Below are 22648 nucleotides of genomic sequence, written 5' to 3'. Positions count from 1 at the left end.
GTATATAGACTAATTGCCATGTGCTGCCCTGCCAGCTTGGATGACTTGGTCAGATACCCAAAGACATGTGGGATCCTTTGGTTGTTATGAAAACAGACGACCAGAATAAATGACACCCCCTACTGGCAAAATAAAAGAAGATAGGCAAACTACCCAGACAGTGACAATGATATTCTTCATGTTAATAACATAAAGGTCTGTGCAAGTGAGACTGGTAGAACTGCTCAGTTCACCAGGAGGTATTATGAACACATTTTATCATTTAGTGTTAACTGTGCTGGGACACTACTGTGGGTGTGGAGGGAACAGTGTTTAGGTCTGGATAAAGGGTGGGGAGGCCAACAGGGGCAAAGTGCAGATGGGGTGGAAGTGGACAGTTGGATTTCTAGGGTCAGCACAGATTACAGGAAACCAGATGGGAGCAACTCATCCGCCTCTCAATCTCTAGGACTTGGCTTCAAACCCAAGCATTCAGCGCTATGTGGCTTTTATCAAACTATGAATTATACAAAACTGACATCAGTTTAAAGATACGACAGGCAGCACAATGTGACATGAAGTCTGGATTTGAGCCATACTGGGGCCTGATGACTTTATGTTTTATTCAAATTCCTGATCAACAACATCTGTACCAAAAGACAATTATGTGTGTGTATTTAATCAGTCACTGCCTGATGTCGGTTCCAAGTGATACCTTTGTAGTAGGATGGAGTTACAGTACATTTCAGTTCTGCTTCAGATATTATGACGGCTGTTTTGGAGACAGGTGCAGTTTGGAAATCACACATGCCTGGCCAGGCAGTCAAATTAAATCACAAGCAAAATGAAATTAAAACGCAGTCTCAATGTAAGTGTTGTAATAGAAACAAATGTGACGAGAAGCTATTTGATCTAATCACTCAGACTTGAGAGCACCGGAATAACATAACACTGGCACACGCACTGAACGGTGATTATTTTTGATCATTTCTGGATGAGCAGGAATAGGAGACATTTACCAACAGGCAAAAAGAAATTGCAGAGTTTTTTCTATCCTCCATGAATCACCCCTTACCTACTTACTTCCCATCTATAATATCTTTTCCATCTCCTGTCTCTCTGTCTCATTTTGTCTCAAATGTCAGTCACCAAATGTCAGTGATTCAGTTCACAAAAGCTTTTTTTCAAAATGTGTTCTGCTCTGTATTTCATTAATGAATACCTTCCTGCATTAGGGCACCTCTTTTGAAGTAAAGTACGCAGGTGTGAAGTTATCGCTCTCCCATCTACTTCTCAGATCAAATACAATGACTGAAATTACACAAAGAAATAATGGATCCTTAACAAAAATTATAGACTTGGACCTCACAGTTTTGTAAGTGCGTTATTTATGGATTTATAGCTATAATTATTTTCAATTTAGGTTAAAAGCACCACCAGATTGCTTTTCCCAAGCCATTACTGGTCACTTTGTGTTTTACTGAGAAAATGGTTGAGATGGGTTGAGTTTCTATGGAAACAGTGGCTGCATCCAATTGAGGATGTCACAGCCCCTGCCCCGTCCGAGGTCACCCATCTACACGATAATTAGATCATACAACACCTCCAGAATGAAATGCAGCAAGAATTGCATGCCTCAATGAATAATTTTCTTTATTCACCAACACATGTATAATTCAGTTTTATAGAAGAGTTACAGATACAGAAAATACAGAGAATTTCTCACTTGACTTGCCTCATGCTTTTTGAATGTATATAAATGATATTAAAAATTGTTTGTTTTAAACTTACAAAAGCCTTTTCTATTCTTCTTAAAGGCAACTATTGAGTGGTAGAGTTACTGTTGAACATCAGCTCTTGTAGGTTATGATGAGACTGGGTGAGCAGGTGATGTGCAGATCAATAGTGAGCCTGAAATTAACAAATGATTACTACTGGTAGTGTACTCTGCTCCTTTATGACCCTCTTCAAAAGACCGGCAATCAAGAGGACACTATTCAGCCAAGAGGGCAGTCAATTTATTCACAATGGGGATCCAGCACAATTTCAACTACGTCAGAGGACAAACCACTCTGTTGCTTTCTTCATTTACATCTCTGCTCGGTCAAACAAATATTGATGAATTAATAAGTTTTGTATGGGTGTGTGTCTGTGTATGTGATGTGTAAAAGGACAAGGTAATCAACATGATGATTTCTTATTGTGCTCGATTACAAGGAACACATCAATAATCTTGTTTGCTCCACCAGCGTTTTCATTCTTTGTGCTAAACCATTGCTCACACATGCTTAGGTTTACTTTGGATTTCTCTTTGATTAACCTATAATCCTACTAGCATCATAGCAACTGAATATGCACTTCCCTGCTTCTATGTCCTGTGACTCAGTCTGCAAATGTTAGTGTACAATTGGCATGAGATTACAATTTTCTTTCCTACTCTTTACTTTTTAATCATGCTGAGCCAATACAGATAGACATTGGGACGATTTTTCGATTTACAGAAATTATGATTGTTCAAAGAATAAATAAAAAGCAAAATTTTGTGATTTTATTAAATGTTTGTGTGTTGGTTAGGCCAAAACAGATAAAAAAACAATAATACATGCTTCAAGAGCAAACAATTTATTGTTTTTTCATCAAACATTTACTATCCCACAGTGTGCCCAGGACAGACACAAGACATCAGTTTTAACTATAAATGTGGCACAAGAACCCGGTGTTCAAAGCACTCCTTCTGCTTGTTGCGGGAATTAATTCGGTACTGGCATCATACAAAATCTACTCTGGCGCTGACTGTGCGCCTGTCTCTTTAAACAGGGTACCTTTAAACGGCATTTTCTGCTCAACTACATTTCCCACAAGCTACAGGAAGTAGGTGGGTCTGTGGACGTGCTTCATAATCAGGTCAACCAATCATATACATTTACTGGCGAGCGCGTACTTCGAAATTGCGTGACGTTGTCCAATGATCTTCTGATATTTTACAGTTTATAAAATCTGGCCAATCGGGGCTATCGTTCTTCTCGCTGACCAATCAAAGAGCTACTATGTGGTTGAGGGGCGTCACCACGCCCGACCAATCAGATTGAATGTAGAGTTTAAACGGTGAGCGCGGGCGGTCCTAGAGTAGCTTTGGGGCGGGTCCAACAAGTAAGGACGCGTGCTTGAATTTGAATTCAGTCAAGAGCTAAGAACTTGTTAAGATATTAGTCAATTACTACAGCACCACATAGGCAGTGAGCATTGTAACACTGTATGTCTTATTTTCTGGTGAAATAGTCTGCAAGTTTGAATGTGTATAATATATTAGCGAGTTCGCCGCAACATTTAAATCGCTGCTCAGTGCTGTAGCTACAGGCATCGCTGTTTGAGGAGAGATCACTACTTGCAATGAAAGCAGGAGGTAAGTAACTTAAAATAAACTAGCTCATACTAAGATAAATATGGCGATAACTTAAATTAAAGCGAGTGTTTGTGAGTGTGCGTTAAATTATTGCAATTTGACAGAGTTAGCACTGGTAATTACGTTAGCTCCTAGCCTACACAAACGTTAACCGGGGTAGTCATGGATTCTTCCTGTAACTTAAGTTGCTGTATTTTCAAATGGGTTAATGCTGGTAATATTTGTATAAAACGTGTCTCCTCTCTGGCATTTTACGCGTTTGTTCTAATTTAAAAACTATAATGTAATCTTAAACTTTATGAAATCTAGTCGTAATTTAACGTAAGTTGTAACTTTATTTGAACCTCAGGAGGGAAATTTGGGCGCTCACTTGGTTTGACTTTCTCAGTCAGATACTCAGTTCACCATCGTTAAATAGCTTTTAATGCTTACAAAACTTGATTATATGAGGTTGTAGGTGTGCTTATTTTAATACTTTTTAGATAACCGCCTTTCCATGAATTTAAACATTTTCGCATTCAAACAGAGGGTTTGACTAGACCACCAGGAGATGCCTTAACGTTAGGCGTTTTGAATGTGGAGCCATAACCTTCACCTTGGTGTACCAGCTAACACATTAACCGGCCACTGGCCTGTTTTAAATTAAGTGCAAATATTTGTTTGACATTAACGTGAGAATTAGTCGGCCCTGCACTAAGATGTGAAATGCTTTTGGGTGATTTGGGGTGTGTGTGCACTTTAAATGTGTTTACCACTATGCTGCTTCTTGCACTGAATATGAGAACCATGCTAAAGAATGGGAAACTTCTTTTTAAAATGTATGAATTGTCTAACTCTTGACTATTTTTTTCTTTCAGTAGTCCATTGCCATTGTTCAAAATGCTACTCGGTTCCGGCACGGAAGCGGGTCCGTAAGCGAACACCAGCCCTAACTTTGCTGTCTCTACCTGAGGAGGTCCTCCTCTGTGTGCTCCAGTGCCTCTCTGCTGAGGACCTGCTGTCTGTCAGAGCGGTGAGTAAACATACTGTACACACTGTAACACTACTACACAACCTCTAGCATGCGTGTGCCATGTCATCTCCGATTTGTTCTGGCTCCGGCATCTTTTGACCACCAGATTTGATGGGTCAGATGTCTCTCTTGTTGAGGGACTAATTGTCTTGACATCTGTTACAGGTTCACTCCCAGCTGCGGGACATTGTTGACAACCACTCGAGTGTATGGGCCAGGGTCAGTTTCAGGGACACGTGGCCATCGACCAATACCTTATGGCTATTTGAAAGGTACAGTCATTTCTGTCAAATAAAAACAACTCACTAATGTATTGTTTTTCTTCTGTATGAGACTTTACCTGAAACATCTCTCTTCTTTCAGAGCTGCTGAGAAAGGGAATTTTGAAGCTGCTGTGAAGCTAGGGATTGCTTATTTGTACAATGAAGGACGTAAGTTAAACTCCACAACTCCCTAATTCAACCATTCATTGAGGATAGGCGTGCCATTTATGTTTTTCCTCCTTTACTTATATTCGTTGGTTCTGTGTTTAACATGTAACACCTATCTTACAAGAGCATCCTGGTTAAATAAAGGTCAAATGAAATCAGGGGACTTAAAACCGTCTTTGATGAGTTCTATAAGGAATTACAGCTCTTCACTTGTGCATTGTTTCTCTCCACCAGCATTGTTGAGTGATGAGGGGCGAGCGGATGTATGTGGTCGCAAGGCCTCTCACTTCTTCAGCCTGGCAGAGAGCCTGCGCTCTCCCGCGGCGTATCCCTTCATCTGGGTGTTCATCCGTCCACCATGGTCGCGCACCGGCAGCTGCTGCAAGGCCGTGGTGTTTGACCATCTCAAGGCTGAGTGTGACAGCAACGTGGTAGGTTTTGCTACTGCCATTTTAGAGGGCAGCCAAATGTGCTTCCTTATTAACTAACCTCGATGGGAAAATTAAGCTACTTTTGTTTCTAGCTTGTGTCAACAATGGATTAGTGCTGATGATGCTCCTAAATCTTTCATTTTCTGTTATACATGCGCATTTGAGGTCAATGAGAATATAATTAATGTGAATGCTTTAGCAGAGTTATGCAGATTCCTAATTTCTTCTGACAAATGTCAAATAAAATTCTGAAGCCTTGCAACAGCAAATTTCATTATTTTGATAGTGGCAAACTAACGTCTACATGGATTATTTCATAGAAATGGCAAAAGTTTAGAGCGTAATGTGAGTGTGTGCAAGTGTTCATCAATTTATTTTTCTCTTTCCCCTACAGGAGAAGAAAGGGCCCTTGCTGCATTGTTTGGCCAGAGTTCTGCAGCTGTTTGAAGTGAGTGTGAAAGTGATACTGAATCTGAATCTGACCGCCTCTGTCTCTTTCTGGGTGTGGTTAGCCCAGTTTCTATTAGCTTTGTGCTGCAGTCATGGGGGGCTGTCCGACTAGTCATTAACAGCACAGATTCGATAATTGTTTTCTCTTCACATAACACAGCTGTTGCTTTACAGTCCCTGTTGATTGTTCTTACTCACTGTTCTGGTGTGCTTTATTTAATAGTGTGACAAATGATTTCACGCTGCTTACATAGAACTCTGGTTTGTTTTTCAGGATCATAACACACAAGCATTTATGTGTAGACAAGACAGTGTTTGACTACTTTGTCAGTGTCTAGGAACAGAACACTTTGTCAATTTGCTTAGTAAGATCTGTCATTCACAATTGGAACAATGTTACCTTTTCCAGGAGAATGAAAGACGTCAAGATGCCATTTCTATGCTGGAGGAGTCGTCACAGGCTGGCTGTCTACAGAGCTCCTACCTGTTGTGGGAGCACAACCAGAAAGCAGCTGTGAGTCTAAATCTCTCATTCAGTTTTCTAATTAGTTATTCTTGGATATGTTGACCTTATTGATTTACACTACTGTACAGTTTCTCCATGCCAAACGCGAACAATGGCGCATGTGTTCATAGTTTAGTACATACATGCACTCAAGTTGATTAAAACAATTGAAGATGAGCTAAATCGACAGTTTAAATGTTTTATTGTGTGTCAAAACACATCTTGTGAGTTTATTAACTGAACAATGTGGTCAGACAAAACATAATATTTTTTTTCATATTTGAATTTCAGATGGCAGATCCAGGCAGGTACCTCCAGTGTATCCGAACCCTTAGGGACTATGCTGGTAAAGGCTGCTGGGAGGCACAGGTGTGTGATTCATGGCAGAAAAAATGGCAAATTGATGCAGCAGTTGATTTAATGTGTTTTTGTGCATTTTCAGTCATGTGATGACCTTCATTGTCAGTCTGCAGCTTTATTGTCCCTCTGTTGTTGACTGACTAATAATACAAAATAAGTCAAGTGTTCATCTTTTGACAGCTTTTCATCTGTCATGTTTTTGTTTCGTTTCTCATTTTCATTTCCCACTCCATTTGTCCAGAGTTGGAAGTTCTTATTGAAGCCCTATCAGGCAGTGTCAAGAGGGCTTGACCGTTGTTGACTCAGTATTTAGTTTTTTTCATTGCCTTTTTAAAGCTTTGCCCAAGCTGCACCACTAAATCACAAAAATATGACTCATCAGAATCACAAGCTCTGTAATTATAGCAGCAAACTACTGCAGTACTCAACCTTATTGTTGTCTTTTCAGTGTGACCCAATTCAACAAGCTGTCAAGCCATTTTAAGCCTTTCTGAAACATTTAACACATTGTCTTTTCTTTCCTCAGCTCTCCCTGGCCAAGGTGTGCAGCAGTGGGAATCCACTGGGTTTGGAGTCAAAAGCTTGCTCTGACTTAGTGGCTCAACTCTTCAGTTCCTCTAATCCAGCATCGCGACGCTGCGCTCAGGGCATCCTCAGACGAGGCATCAAGGACACCATGAGGTACAGAAACTTCATAATGATATTACTGGCATGATTACAGTCTGTTTGTGAATAATATCTTTCTAGACAATTGAATGTTCCTGTTAAACTCATTGTAATGACTCACTGTTTTGATCATCTTAGTTTATTATTATTATTATTATTATTATTATTGATAAATAAATAAATAAAAAGATCTTCAATTTCTACATGTCTCCCTCTCTTTCTGCCTCTTCAGATACATCCTGGTGGACTGGCTTGTGGAGGTGACCACCATGAAGGATTTCTCCAGCCTGGCGCTGCATGTGACAGTGGGTTGTGTGGACCGCTACCTCGCTCTGCGCTCTGTCCCCAAAGCTCGCCTCCAGTTATTGGGAATCGCCTGCATGGTAGTTTGTACACGGTGAGAATGCACGCATGCCTGTTCCCTGATATGCTCATAAGTTTTCCTTTTTTAATGTAAATGTTGTAACACAGTTACATACATAAAACATAAATGCAGAATAAAGTTCTGGGGATCATGTAGGGAAACCAGCTTTGAGGTTGGCAGATGTTGAGGCTCTTTTGGGGAAGTTTAATATATTTTATGATTGGTTTCGAAGAGAAAAATAATGATCCACATTTGTATTTTGTTTTGAATAAACACAACATAAAATGCTTTCTTTTTGAACTTATAGGACAATGTTTGGTTCTTTTCAGCTATATCAGTAAAGAAATCCTGACCATACGTGAAGCTGTCTGGCTCACAGACAACACTTACAAATATGAGGACCTGGTTCGAATGATGGGGGAGGTTGTCTCTGTGCTGGAGGGAAAGATCAGGGTGAGTACAAAAAATATCCTTCTCATGTAGTGTAGAATATGTAAGTGCCAATGAATGATTTTTGTGGGAATTTCCCCTCAGAGTCCCACACTGCTGGACTACGGGGAGGTGCTGCTGTCTCTGCTCCCTCTGGAGAGGCGGACCACTCACCTGTTCAGTTACATCTGTGAGCTGTCGCTGCTCTACTCTGCTCTTGCCACGCCACCGCCTGCCAAACTGGCCTGTGCTGCATTGCTGCTTACACGAGCACTACACCACTATGGTAACACTCACTGACATACACGTACAACATGCCAGTTTAAATAGACGCATCGTATCACCCTGTTAACACTGACACTTAATACAAATAGTCTTTTCAAACAAATAGAATTTACAGCTTTTGTTGAGTGTTAAGTTTATGCTTACCTTGACTTATGTCTGCGGTCTCCCTCTCTTCAGCTCCCCTCTGGCCCAGCCAGTTGGTTGACTACACAGGCTTCTCCAAGCAAGACCTCGTCTCCCTTTCTGTGCTGCTCTACGTCAAGTGGTAAGCTTCTCACAGTGTATGTTTTGACTGGAATGGTAGCCAAGCAATTCATTTCTCTCATCCTCCTCCTCCTGTATGATCACCCAGTCTGTTAGGTCACATTCAGACATAGAGACATCCCTGTGCATCTACGAAACAGAGCACACTTAAGCCTTTTCTTTTTCATAAGTTGAGTTCAAGTGAAGAGATCAGTTCTAATAAGAATTAAATCAGTGTTATCATGACCTTAGAAGAAGGAGGGCCATCATAGGAGTTGTATCTAATCTTAAAAAGCATCCTAAAATACACTTAATCTGTTGTGACCTTAGCAGGATGAGTCTCTCCTAGTGCTGAATGTAATCAGTTAAAAAAATAGGTTTTTGAAGTGGTCATATATATATATATATATATATATATACACACACACAGTTTGTTTGCCACCTGCCCTCCTGTAGCTACACATTTGAATAGCCAGGTCAGCAAATGAAATAGGTTCTGATTGGCGCATTATGTTTCTCAGTTGTTTACTCGTAAGCAGCACAGTTCTTGCTAAACCATAGCATTATCCAGCTTGCTTATTTGTTCAATTTCTAAAGGCTGTCAAGCACAAAGAAATTCTATGCATTTTTTTCAAAATGGCATTTGACCAAACACACCTCTGCACGCCACTGGGAGTTATTCACTCGTACTGTGAGTTTCTTTTGTAGATTATAGGTCCATTAGCTGCATATTCAGGACTCCTGAAATGTAGTTGTGTACTGAAGTGGTTGTTATTGTAAAACCCTTGGCAATCAAAAGTTTGCTCTGATATCATCCATACAGTCTATAGAAAAGTCAATTGCCCTTGTTGCCAAGGAAAGTTGTTATGCCCTCTTTGTATTTTGCATTGATTTCTATATGTAGTTTCTTTCTTTCACAGCAGGGAAAGGAAGATGATGGTGAGCTAGAAATACTAATAAAACAACTGAACAAGTGTTCTGATAAATAAAACATGTTTTGTGAGCATGGTTTAACAAACCACACTGTGTCCTCTGTTGAGTAATGACACCAGCACTGTTTAATAACCTAAGGTATCCACTGTGGATACAACTTAATAATAAAAACAAATACTTACAGACTTAAGTATTGGTAATTATTTTCATTTATTCAACCATTAATTTACTGTACAGCAGCTTTTCGATGACTGTATTCTGGAAGGGGAACACAAATGGCAAAATTTGATTGGTGATGTGTCTGGCTGTTTTCAGCATACTCATTTAGCCACATTGATTAGATATAAGATTGTTTAAAATGTCTGTTGACCAAGAAAATGGATGGCCATTGAGCTTTTAAAGCCCAGAGAGAGCTGCAGAGTCATAAAAGACTGTAGGAGGCATTTGGACTGTAGATGTGTGTGTGTGTGTAACCATCAGTGAATCATCAATTGAGTCACAGAAACGTGCCTCAGGGTGAGTCACTTTGATAGGTGAGCATTGTATCGACAAACTGTAATTCTCAAATGGACAAGTAACGAGATTTGTCCCCAAGAGTTGATTATAGAGATGCAGCAAGCAAAGTGGATCAAACTCAGTACTTTTTCTTGTCTCTTTCCCCCTCAGTTTCAGTCAAGATGTTCCCAAAGATTACAGGCACGTGTCTCTTACTGGTGTTAAGCAACGGTTTGAAGATGAGGCCTACCAGCACATCAGCAAAGAAAAGGTACTTTTATTTTTTTATTGCAGGTATAGGAAACGTCTTCTCTCTACTAGACTTTTTAAAGACAAACATTTCTAAATTGTACAGCATGTCTCTAATTGGTTCTCTGAATCTCTGAAACTGGTCACTGATATTATTTCATGGCCTCTACAAGGTGATGGACTTTAAAGAGCTGTGTCAGATCTTGGAGATTCCTGAGGTGGAGCCTCAGATGGAGCCTCCCAGTCCCACTGGTCAACCATCAGACATCCACACCTTCCTCGCTTCTCCATCCAGCACCAAGAGGTAAGCCAGTTACCAACACACAAGTTCCCCATTACAACACATTATGGCTGATATTAAAAAAATAGTAAATGACTCTAAGAGACATTTAAATATAAACCAAATATTCATGCAAAGACATGTCATGCAATGGTGGACAACTATGAACACTTGCGCAGTGTAGTGCATAATGCAACACGACTTTCTGCCCCCTAGAACGTTTTATGGGCCCCATTTACATTTTTCTGTATTTCTTTACATTACATAGTCTAGCTGTGAGCACTCTCAAGCTTACTGGGCTTGCTAATGGTATTGGGTCAACCCACTATTTTATGGTGTTATCCAATATTTTCAACTTCATTTAGCCATGAGTTATCAGAGTTGGCACTCTCTTTTACAATACGGGCCTGGGCTGTGTGGAGGGACACAATATTAGCATTTATTTATTGTGGGGCTAATGTACTGGATTGCATTTGATTGTGCAAATGTTCATGTTTTTGTGTCCAGCCCATGTATAAGTATGGAGAATCTTTTGTTTGAGCTGGGCAATGTGGACAAAATAAAATGTAGCAGTATTGTTGTCTTACTGTCTTGATGACAATGTGATATACAGTATATACAAGGAATAACTGTAATAAATATATGGGGAAACATAAAGTTGCTTCCTTACAGGGCGCGAAAAGTCACTCAGTGGTTTAATGAATGTGAGAATGATTGATTGAATCATACGCTATGGCTCTAGCAGTCATCAGATCTGAACCTAATGGAACACCTATGGGACATTTTGGACCAAATTGTCAGACAGAGCTCTTCACCACCACCATCATCAAAACATTGTATAAGGGAATATCTTTTGGTAGAATGGTGTTTCAGAGACTTGTAGAATCAAGGAGTAATGAAGCTGGTCTAAAGGCTTGTGTTGGCCCAACATGCATGAACAGTCAAATGATTTCAGAAAATGTTATCAATTGATCATTAAAGCCACCATTTAAAGTTACTATATATGACAGTATTACAATAACCAACATCCCAGACGAAAATTTCTCATATCACAATATTTTGATTATATTTATATAATGCTTTGCAAATCAATACAACCTAGGACTATAAAGCCATGCAAAGAATTCAGTTATGAGAAACTACTCACTGACAGCAAAATGACCAGTGCCCCCGCCTCTCTCCTTGCTTGTGAACTGTCTTGTCCAGAAGGTGTTTGTTTGTGCCATCTGTGATATGCTCCAGTGACTCACTTTAACACACTGCCTTATCCACTTTCTCCCAAGGAGACGCGATGATGCCATGCAGGCCCACAGAGCTGGCTTTGTGACCACGCCCACGGCAGAGCTGTCCAATCAGGAGGAGATGCTGCTGGGTGACATCCTGGACTGGAGCCTGGACACTTCTAGTTCTGGTTATGAGGGGGACCAGGAGGAGGAGAGTGAGGGAGAGAAAGACAGTGATTGTGAGTGTTGAGAAAGAGATGGGGAAAAGGGGCAGGGCACATTAATTCCAGCGTGATTACTAGTAGAGTCTCAAAGCTGTTTCTCCTCTAAAGCATATCAATCAACTTATCCATATATAGAGGAGAATAATGCATGAGTTAGTCTTCCCGTAGGAGATTATGTGAGTAGAGATTACTCAGCAATTGAAATATCCAGCATAATAAATCAGCACATACATTTAGGCCTTCATATTATGCATTATGCTTACTGTCACGGACAAATGTGGATGGATGATAGTAGCTGTACAGAGTGTGTTGGGGTCTGTAGTGTGTGTGTGTGTGTGTGTAAACTTTTCTTGATGATGATTCACTGTGATAAATTCTGACACCACTTCTTCTCTTTCAATAGCTTCTATGATGTCCATCAAACTGCACTTGCTGACTGAAGAAGACAAAAGACTAGAGCACTGCAGAGCTCTCTCCAGTGATGAAGACAGCTTCTGTGAAGCGGAAAGGAAGGAGGAAGGAAAGGATTGCCAAGGCCAGGAACCCCTTTCCTTCTCTACAGACCTTCACAGTTCAGGATACTCCACCATCCAGAGTGTCAGCCCCTCATCCACATGCTCCTCCTCTCTTATGCCTTGCACATTCAAGACCATTACTACTTCCCTGGGCCCAGCCTCCGCTAATGCCCAGCCAGGCTTCCGCCTTTTGGTGCCCATGCAGAGGCCCCGGGGCACTTCCAGCAAACAAGTGAAGAGGAAAAACTCAGCAGCTCATAGTGGGGGTGAGGTGGAAAGAGAAGAGGAGTCATGGGAAGGAGACAATGCAGGGTTTCTGAGCCTATAGACTGGTGGTTGTTCGACTGGCCTCAGGCTGTTCACAGACCCACCTGCTCAGTTATTGTCCTCTGGCACTTTGTTCTCAATGCTGTTCCTCACTCCTGTCAGTCTGCACTGATTCGTCAATTTCCAAAAGATCAAGAGACTTTGAGCTTAAGGACGAGTAAGAGAAAACAAATATGAATTCATAATATGAATTACCTAGAAACTTGCCTTTCTTATTACATTACATTACATTTACATGTTTACAGGCATGCCACAATAAAATACCTCCCATAAACCAAGACTCGCAGTCAGCTCTGAAACCACTGGAACATGACCTGACTTTCCTCAGGACCCTGGTACAATTTCTGTTGTTTTAAAGCCTACAACAACCTATCTCAGATCACATTAGATAGTTGTAAAAGAAATGAAACCTCATGGACTTGTTTTGGAAGGGAAAAAAGTGTTCATTGTTAAGATCATATTGTGGAAAAACCTTTAAACATAGCTGTCTTTTTATTGTTTTGGTTATCATAGTTTCTGATGTGCACTGTCTGTACAAGAATCTCTTGTATTTGGTGAATGTCATCAATAGATTCCTACTGTCATCTAGTTGATGGAAATGTCTGCATCCGAAGCCTTAAAAAAAAAAAAAAGATTGTATGAATTTCACTTGTTCAGTTTTGTCCTTAGTTCTATGTATGTTTGCCAAAGGTACTGTAGTGGTGTCATTTGTGTTTTCAGGGGCATGTACTTAAATAGAAACAGAGCTGTGAAATGAGTCTTTTAGTAGTCTGCATCTTCTAGAGTCTTGTACATATACACTAGTTGTGCTGATCAATATTACTTAAAAGACCTATATAGCACACTAATCCCAGCAGATAGACATTACGATGTTAACTGTTGAGATATTGACACACTATATGTTCAATATGGTGTGCTGATACTAACCAAGAACCACTAGCTGGAGCTTTGTACGATACTCATCCAGCTATCATCCAGATGTTTAGTGCTGCACAGTCATTAACTATTCAGCTGTAATGAGGCACTCAATGCAACATGAAACTCTAACATGCTGATAAGTTGTACTTTACCAACTTTTGCTCCCATCTGAATTAGGTCTAGCACTTTTATCATCACAGAAGGAGTGCAATTCAATGAAATGTAACCATTTCCATGCTTGAACAATCAATACTAAAGTATTTTTGAATGGCTTTGCTTTGCCTCCTTGGAGCGAAAGGGAAGTTCATACACAAAAGGAGAATTACTTGATGGGGTTTTGAAAGTACTGTATGCCTCATTCAGGACACCGAGTACGTAATGTCTAAATGATTGTGACTGACTATAAATACATTTTAAACTGTTACACCAGACTGGTTATCTCCTGTGTTTCATAAATGTACATAATATTATATGTATAAATGGAGAAAAACAAAGAACATGCCACTACTTGAAATAGTTTTTGCTTCATTCCAAAAAGTTTTCTTTGTGAAACTGTTTTTCTCCAGTACAGTGTTTTCTCAATCGAGCTGTGATATGAATATGTAATTTTGTATTGAGTTCAAATAAAATAAGCCATCATGCAAGTGTCCTGTTTTGTTTTTGTTTTTTGTTTTTGTTGTTGTTTTTTACCAGGACGTCCCTTGAGATTAAAATCTCTTTTGAGGGAGACCTGGCTAAGCACACCATTACATTGGTTACAAAAATGATGTCAAAGACAGACACAGAACAACGGATACATGATACAAAATCCAGTTTAGGAATAACAATTGCACTATTCAGATTTTGTCTCCCAGTCATTCAACAGTGTGTGTTCTGAAGGTTATTTCATGACCAGTGTCCTGTTGCACAAAAGTAGAATTAAGACATCCGGGATAAATGACTCAGCTGAGCTCAATAAAGCCAAAACATGTGCGTCCAGGCTTAATTGGTTGCACAAAGACCAAGCCAGGATGAGCAGACACGGATTCATTAAGCCAGGTGAAACCAATCCTGGATAGGTGCGCGCTCACGGCTCACTCAAATAGACCCCGCCACAGATCACAGATTAACTGATTTACCATGGCAACTAGAGCCGCGTACTTTTCCCCGTCGGAAGCACAAATCCTCATGGAGGCATACGAGGAGGTAAAAGATATAATTAAGAAGAAAGGCAACACCGCCACAGTGATAAAGCAAAGAGAAAAAGCGTGGCAAAGTATTGCAGACCGCCTGAATGCGTAAGTAGTGCACAATTACACACTCACCGCTCCGCTGAAACATCACAATTACAAATCAAATATTTAATTCACATCTCCAAAAACGCAGTTGTACTGTAATTATGAAACGGTTAAATTTTTTATTGAAATGCACTGCATATATGAGTGAAATTGTGTAACGTAACTCCATCACACTGTATAAAGCTATGATATATTATTATTAAAGCCTTACATTATTATTTTACGTTACTACGCTCAGTACGGTTTAATCTTAGCCGTTGTACTCTGCTTATTATGTTGTCCACCGGTTTTTTTGTGTTTCCCCTGCTTTTATTAATGTAAAGCAGCTTTGACAGAATGAAACAATTGTGAAAAGTGCTATATAAATAAAATTTTCTTGAATACATAGATGAGCTATAATAATAATCACTTTAATTTATATAGCGCCTTTCAAAGGACCCAAGGTTGGTTGCTCACTGCACTGCAAAAATGTCTTTCTTACTTAGTATTTTTGTCTTGTTTTCAGTCAAAAAAAAATATCTAAAAAAAATCTTAAATATTTTCTAGAGCAAAATAACCTAGGAAAATAAGCAAAAACTCTGCCAGTGAAACAAGAGAACTTTTCTAAAAGTAAGTGTTTATGGAAAAAGTAAACTTATTTCAAGAGAATTTTTCTTATTATATTGACAGATATTTAAATTTATTTGCTTGTTTTAAGCACACATTTACTTGAAGTTTATATTTTTGGTCTAAACCTATACTTATTTTGCTAGGTCATTTAGAAAATCAAGAAAATACATCTTTAGTGTTTTTTTTTTTTTTTTTTTATATTTTTACTGAAAACAATACAAAAATACCAAGTCATTTTTGTCAGTGTGACTCCATTAAATGTTCTTGTGATAAAGAATGTGTGTGTGCGTGTGATGTAGATTAAACATGAACGGGCCAAAACGGACATGGCAGCAGGTCAAAATCAAATACAAGAACATTCTGCAGAATGGTATGGTCCCTGACTAATATTTAACAAAGCACAAGCATATATTGTACCCAGAAGGTGCCTGCTCACACATTGTCTGTACTGTTTTAGCAGTGAAAAAGAATACCCACAGACAAGGCACGGGTGGTGGGTCACCAAAGGCTGACCTTACCCCAGCAGAGGACATGGCCTTGGAGCTAAATAAAGGCAGGCCCGTCTTAGAGGGGATCCCTGGGGAAAGAGACGAGCATAGGTTCCTCCCAAGATGCCACCCGCTTCATTCAAGGTATGTCCTTCCATCTCTACATGGAATACAACCACATTCATATTGAATCAATTTGGACTGTCTGACTTTGGTTTACCTATTGCCTTGCAGTGTCTGGAAGCACTGTGTTCCTGTTAGAGCCACCAGCACAAGCACCAGACGATGCTGATCCAGTGAGTACTCCATCAAAGGCATACTGTAGGCCTGGCATGTCTTGTCTACTAGCTTCAATATGAATCCGATTAAATGTGATAGGGTGAAAGCCCCAGTGCAGCAGCAACAGCACATGATGGAGACGATGATGAGGAGGAGACCATCTCTGTGGATTCCAGAAGGCATGAGGTATCATGTTAAGACTGTGAAAGTACTATTTACTCTACAATGGTGAGGAGTCCTCATCAAAATCAAAAAATCTAATTTCTTTTACAGGACCCAGATGCTATACAGTGGGAAAACCAGCCTGGCAACATAGTGCGTATTAATAAAAGGACACCACATCCTGCCAAATTCCAGCTGCGCTAATTGTATTGTGTTCACAGAGCTCACAAGCTATCAGAAAGTTGTATGGCAACCACCTCCGGCGCCAAATAGAACTGGCAGACATAGACATTCAGTACAAGAAGAAAAAGAATCTTGCACTGGAGTCCGAAATAAAAAAGAGGACAATTAGGAAACTGGACCTTGAAATAAAAAAACTTGAGAGGGAGGTGAGATATGCCTTCAATGTACACTGTATGCTAACTGTAACACAAATGTATTAATCATTATTTTTCTTTCCTCCCCCAGCTCCAAGAAGATGACACAGCTCAAAATAAAAATTAGGTATATTCTCGTAAAGTCAAGTGAGCCATGACATATGAGCTCTTATTGTGAGCACACAGGACGGTGGCATCTTTCTAAGGTATATTTTATTTTCACAGCAATCAGTACAACCAAGTCATCGTTATAAGGCACCGGCCTCTTTTGCCCACCCCCAGCACCAGGTGTGGCCACTAGCCTATATGAAGGCCCAAAATTGTGTGTTCCTTTCTGCTCTGACAATGGCATGCCCATTCTTGCGAGATGTGGTGGATGAAGAAGCACTTGTGCTGAGGAGAGCCTTCAGGCGAGAAAGGGTCTTCAGGGACCGGTTGGACCCACTGGCCTTCCCTGATGACCATCTATATGAAAGATACAGGTTTTCTGCAGATGGCATCAGGTATCTATGCAGACTACTGGGTCCCAGGATTAAGCACCGCACTGCACGGAGCCATGCACTGAGTGTGGAGCAAATGGTTTGTGTGGCCTTGCGCTTTTTGCTAGTGGAGCCTTCCTGTACTCAGTGGGGGATGCAGAACAGCTGAACAAGGCCACAATTTGCCGCACAATAAGGAGTGTGTGTCTGGCTATCAAAGCATTAGCAGATGTCTTCATCTCCTTCCCTGGCCACAGAAGACTCTGTGACATGAAAGAGGAGTTCTATAGGATTGCAGGTAAGAGGATCTACAAATTACAGGACAACTGTTAACACATAGTAGGATACTCATTACTTTGTGTGACAGGTTTCCCCAATGTCATTGGTGCAGTGGACTGCACACACATAAGGATAAAAGCCCCCTCAGGTGCCCATGAGGCCGATTTTGTGAATAGGAAATCCTTTCACAGCATTAATGTTCAGGTGAACATAACTTTTTGATATTGTCCATTGACGAACACTCTGCATTGCCAATGATGTGCACTGATTGGTGTAATATTCCTCATCTTATGATTTCAGATGGTCTGCAATGCTGACTGTGTGATCAGCAATGTTGTGGCAAAATGGCCTGGCTCAGTCCATGACTCCAGAATCTTTCGGGCCTCTGAAATCTATCAGTGCCTATCACAAGGTAAGCCACACAACCCCTATTTATAACAATCATGGCTGTGTCAAGAATATCACTGTGTTTATGAGGTAGTAATGATGAGATTTTGTGTTGACAGGTGAATTCTCTGGTGTGTTGCTGGGAGACAGGGGGTATGGCTGCCAGCCTTTTCTCCTGACACCTTTCACAGACCCCCAGGAAGCACAGCAGGCCTACAACCATGCCCATGCCAGGACCAGGGCCAAAGTTGAAATGACCTTTGGCCTCCTGAAGGCACGCTTTCACTGCCTTCACAAATTAAGGGTCAACCCTGTTAGGGCATGTGATATTACTGTGGCTTGTGCTGTCCTCCACAATGTGGCCTGCCTGAGGAAGGAGAGGGCCCCCAGAGTGCCACCAGCCATGGACTGGGACAATCCGGCAATCTTCCCTGATGACGACAGTGGTCGGCTGCTGAGGGACCAATATGTGTTGAATTATTTTAGTTAGTATGTGTGCTTTCAATTTAGGTAAAAATGTCCTGCTGTGGCAGAGGAAATAGGGTTTTTTTGGTTGGTTTTTTTACGAATTTGGCCTCTTATGATGTTTGTGCGGTATACTGTGTGTAATACAAGGCTGCAGGGAGGCTACTGCATCCATTCATTTGTCTGTTCAGTTGATGTGTATGGATTTGTCCTGCATTTATTTTAGTGTGCAGACATGCAGGGTGTGTTATATACAGACCTTTGAATGTGTATGTATCATTTTGTATAATATGCTTTGATTCTGTGCTTTCCATCTTGTAGAGTCACTGTGACTTCAGTTTCGAAAGGAGCTGATAGTTTACCTGCTTTGTTTTGTCCTTATTCAATAAAGGAACATAATGTTACACATTGTGTTTTTATATTCATATGGAATGTGTATTTGTTTATATGACTGAGTACTAGGGCCCCACTGAGGAAAAAGGATAAAGTCATAAATTTATGAGGCTGGTTCTTTCTGCAGAAAAGCAACATTCTTTTTACAGTTTTGATAGTTATGACAATGTGATACTTCATATTCTGGCACATCAGCATGTCTTTGTTTATGAAACCATACTGAAGTACAATTTCACGAAATGCCCCACATCTGTCATTTTAACAACTGTCCTCCTTTAAAACAACTGGTTACAATATTATGACTTGTCTTTTTTTTTTCCCTCTGTGGCCCTAATATTCTATCATTTTATATATAGCCTTATAGTCTATTGGAAACTGTAAATTATCTAATGATAGCAACATCATCTAAAAATCATTATTTATCCAAAATGATTGAAATTAATGATCACAAACGTTTTAAATAATGACAGTGGGTCTAGTTATATGTGATAACAATGTATAGTGAGCAGTGAAATAACTATTGGTTTCCATTTGTGGCGACTGCTGACTGACATTAGGGATGAGATTAAATAGATCCTGGAATTTAGCCTGGTCTGGAGCAGGCTAGCTCCACAGAATAAATCTCCATGGTAATTTATACCATAACATATCCTCCTGCACCCTATCCAGCTTTAGTGCAACCGGATTAGGGATCAATTGAGCCAGGATCACCAAGATATCCTGGCTTAATCCCTTATCCTACTTTTGTGCAACAGGCCCCAGGGCACAAAATAAGAGAAAGCTGCTCTACCAAGTTCTGGGCAAATCCTGGGTACCTGATAGAGTAAGCCATCTAGTGGAGTGAAAATCATAATAGCTGTTGGTGAGTGATAGATTACACCCAGCATGGCTTTGTAAATAAAAATATACCAATGCTGCTGTCTCCTTAGGCTTTCAGTGTTACTTTTCATGCCTTTGCAGACACAGTTTAATTTGTAATAGCTCAAAATGATTGTTCCCCGATTACCATTACCAAAGAACCATTTATCTAGGGCAAAAAAATAAATGGGCTAGCTAGCTAGTATTTGTGTTTGGGTTTAGAGACTAAAAAGTTGAGTTCAAGTTGTGTTCAAGAGCTCATCAAAACCAGGTGGCACTATTAAGCAGGGCCGCACCCATAGAAAAAATACTGAGTTCATGAATAGAAGTCCAACTACCAAACCCCCACAAAGAGACAGAGTCTACATTTTTTAATTCAGAATTAGGTGTTCTATATATTTTTTAAATAAAGTTTTTTTTTGATAATAGAGTTGTCCTTTCAAGCAAATTCAAGAACTGCTTTTAAACTCAACAAAGCTCACTAAACTTTTTAAAATAACTGTCTCTGAACCTTGTCTCTATTTTTTCCTAAATGTAGAACTGGATTACAGTTCTTTTCAGGAAACTTTCTAGGAAATTATGTGGTATTTAGGGGACTGGAAAACAAAGCAGTAGCCTTTTATTTCCCAACATGAGGTCTAAATGCTCTCTCTCCACACTGCCTCCACTTCTGGTGGAGAAATACTGAATCCTGTTGGAAAAATAATGGGTCTAAAAATACTGCAATCAGCCAAAATCAGTGTATAAACTTTAACTTTAAAATGTAAACTCCTTGGGGTGCACGGTGGCAGAGCGGCTAAAGCTCCTGCCTCCCAATAAGGAGATCGTGGGTTCGTGGGATCGATTCCCGGACCAGACCAACATCACACAATCTCTCTGGGTGGAGTCTGCATGTCCTCCCCGTGTTACCGTGGGTTCTCTCCGGGTTCTCCGGCTTCCTCCCACCGTCCAAAGACATGCATGTGTAGGTTAATTGATAACTCTAAATTGCCCGTATTGAATGAATGTGAGAGTGAATGGTTGTCTGTCCTTGTCTGTGTCTGTGTTAGCCCTGCGACGAGTTGGCCACTGTCCGGGGTGTACCCTGCCTAAGGCCCAAAGTCACTGGGATAGGCTCCAGTCACCCGCGACCCCTAACGGGACCAAGCGGTAGAAAATGGATGGATGGCCTAAAATTTCCAGGAAAAAGTATAGAGGAGAGGCCCACAGTTCCCTCAATAGTAGCTAAAGGGACACTCCACCAATTTTACACAAGTTCACGTTACTTGTAATGAAGAGTACTTCTCACCCATTGAAAAAAGTTGTATAATGTCTTCTGCAGCTCTGGAGGAAGTTTTCTAAAGTCTAAAAAAATAATCCAGAGGCTTCAAATTTAAAACAGAAAGGTTGTGTTACAAACTCAAGGGGTGGAGGTTCAAAGATGAAGTCTTATCAAGCAGGGAGGGTCTAATTAAAAGACATTATTGAGTTGCATTATGGAAATTGTTAGATCCAGCCATTTTAAAAACTTTATAATATAGACTAGTGTCAGGTCGGTATCCAAGGTAGCGCCCTCCAGTGGTTCGCCTCTAACCTAAAGACAGATCTTTTTCTGTCAAAACTGGACACCTCTTCTCCTCATCTGCTCCTATCACATATGGAGTACCTCAAGGCTCCATTTTAGGGCCCATATTATTAGCCTTATACATGCTCCCTTTAGGCTTGGTCTTCCATAAATACAATGTCTCCTACCACTGCTATGCAGACGACACTTAGCTATACCTCCCATTGGAACCTGGTGAAAATAACAACACAGCTTCCTCCTTGACTGCCTCCGAGATGTGAAATATTGGATGGCAAAAAACTGTTTTCAATTAAACGATAGACCGAAGTGGTCTTATTTGGTCCCTCCAACTCCATCTGGGGTATAGCTAATCACCTAGGGCCCCTGGCGCCTAACCTTCATGGCAACTCAACAAGTATAGGACTGAGTTCAAGGTTCTATTATTTGTTTTTAAAGCTTTACACAGCATGGCGCCCCAGTACATCTCTGGGCTCCTCTGCCCCTTTTCCAACCCCAGATCTCTCAAATCCTCAGACAAGCTGCTCCTGGCTGTCCCTCAATCAAGGCTAAGGGGTAAGGGAGATTGTGTATTTGCAGTAGCCGCACCAAAGCTTTGGAACAGTTTACTATTTTCAATAAAGTGTTCCCCCTCTGTAGACAATTTTAAGGCTAAACTTAAGACCCACATGTATTCTCAGGACTTTGAGTGTCCTAAAGGTTTTATGTTTCACATTTACTCCTCTGTTTTAAATTTTCCATCTGTTCCTTTACTTATTTATTTGTGTATGGGATAGTATTGTTATTATGGTTATTACCATGTCATGTTATCTATTTTATTTTATTGTACAGCACTTTGGACAACTCTGGTTGTTTTTCAATGTGCTTTGATTTGACTAACTAAAGTCAGGATATCTGAATTGAATCCGTCTCTTGCAAGTCCCCCAGCTTATTGAAAGTGCAATATAGAGTACACCTTTAATGAGAAATATAAGCAACAATTAAAAAAGGAAACATGTCTCCTGGATAAATGGGCCAGCATCTCTTGAGCTAAAAGCATAGTGTGTTTGTGTTTGAGCTTGGAGATTAAAAAGTGAAATTTAAGGGCTCTTCAAAACCTCATAGCACTTATGAGTCTACCAAATATTTAAGGGAAATATTCTTGAGAGCAAAGTATAAATTACCACAACAAAGTAATGGCTGAAACAATGTAGAGGGGCAATACTATAGCACTAGAAATTGAAATAATAAATAAATATGTAAAGAAAAAAACATACATATGAGTCACAGCACGTAAATAATATATATAGGTAGTTATCAGACAGCTGTGCCT

The 22648-nt window shown here is 40.2% G+C and overlaps 2 protein-coding genes and 1 long non-coding RNA gene across 4 annotated transcripts; all 3 read left to right on the top strand.

Moving 5' to 3' along the window:
- The first annotated feature begins 3097 nt into the window (after positions 1-3097).
- On the top strand, positions 3098-14366 carry ccnf (cyclin F). Its single transcript, XM_044180261.1, has 17 exons — positions 3098-3382; positions 4240-4394; positions 4560-4666; positions 4758-4825; positions 5060-5256; positions 5651-5704; positions 6116-6220; positions 6503-6580; positions 7098-7252; positions 7470-7634; positions 7931-8054; positions 8136-8316; positions 8493-8580; positions 10158-10257; positions 10409-10539; positions 11799-11977; positions 12366-14366. The coding sequence occupies exons 1-17, from the start codon at positions 3370-3372 to the stop codon at positions 12803-12805; spliced, it is 2340 nt and encodes a 779-aa protein (XP_044036196.1). The 5' UTR covers positions 3098-3369; the 3' UTR covers positions 12806-14366.
- A 1815-nt stretch (positions 14367-16181) lies between these two features.
- On the top strand, positions 16182-17194 carry LOC122868390. 2 transcript variants are annotated; one of them, XR_006376098.1, is made up of 5 exons: positions 16182-16240; positions 16331-16392; positions 16475-16561; positions 16649-17041; positions 17140-17194. It is a non-coding gene; the product is annotated as an uncharacterized LOC122868390 (long non-coding RNA). The 2 variants fall into 2 exon arrangements; XR_006376097.1 differs by having other exon boundaries at positions 16649-17187.
- On the top strand, positions 17191-18928 carry LOC122868389 (putative nuclease HARBI1). The gene is given in 5 exon segments (XM_044180259.1): positions 17191-17509; positions 17512-17691; positions 17761-17876; positions 17973-18084; positions 18179-18928. Coding segments are annotated over 5 exon segments (1068 nt in total). The 5' UTR covers positions 17191-17220; the 3' UTR covers positions 18550-18928.
- The last annotated feature ends 3720 nt before the right edge of the window (positions 18929-22648 follow it).

This window comes from Siniperca chuatsi, linkage group LG21, assembly GCF_020085105.1.
Source record: "Siniperca chuatsi isolate FFG_IHB_CAS linkage group LG21, ASM2008510v1, whole genome shotgun sequence".
In the NCBI taxonomy this organism is placed as follows: domain Eukaryota; kingdom Metazoa; phylum Chordata; class Actinopteri; order Centrarchiformes; family Sinipercidae; genus Siniperca; species Siniperca chuatsi.
The sequence above is the reverse complement of the archived record's forward strand: the minus strand, read 5'-3'. Positions and strand labels throughout refer to the sequence as shown.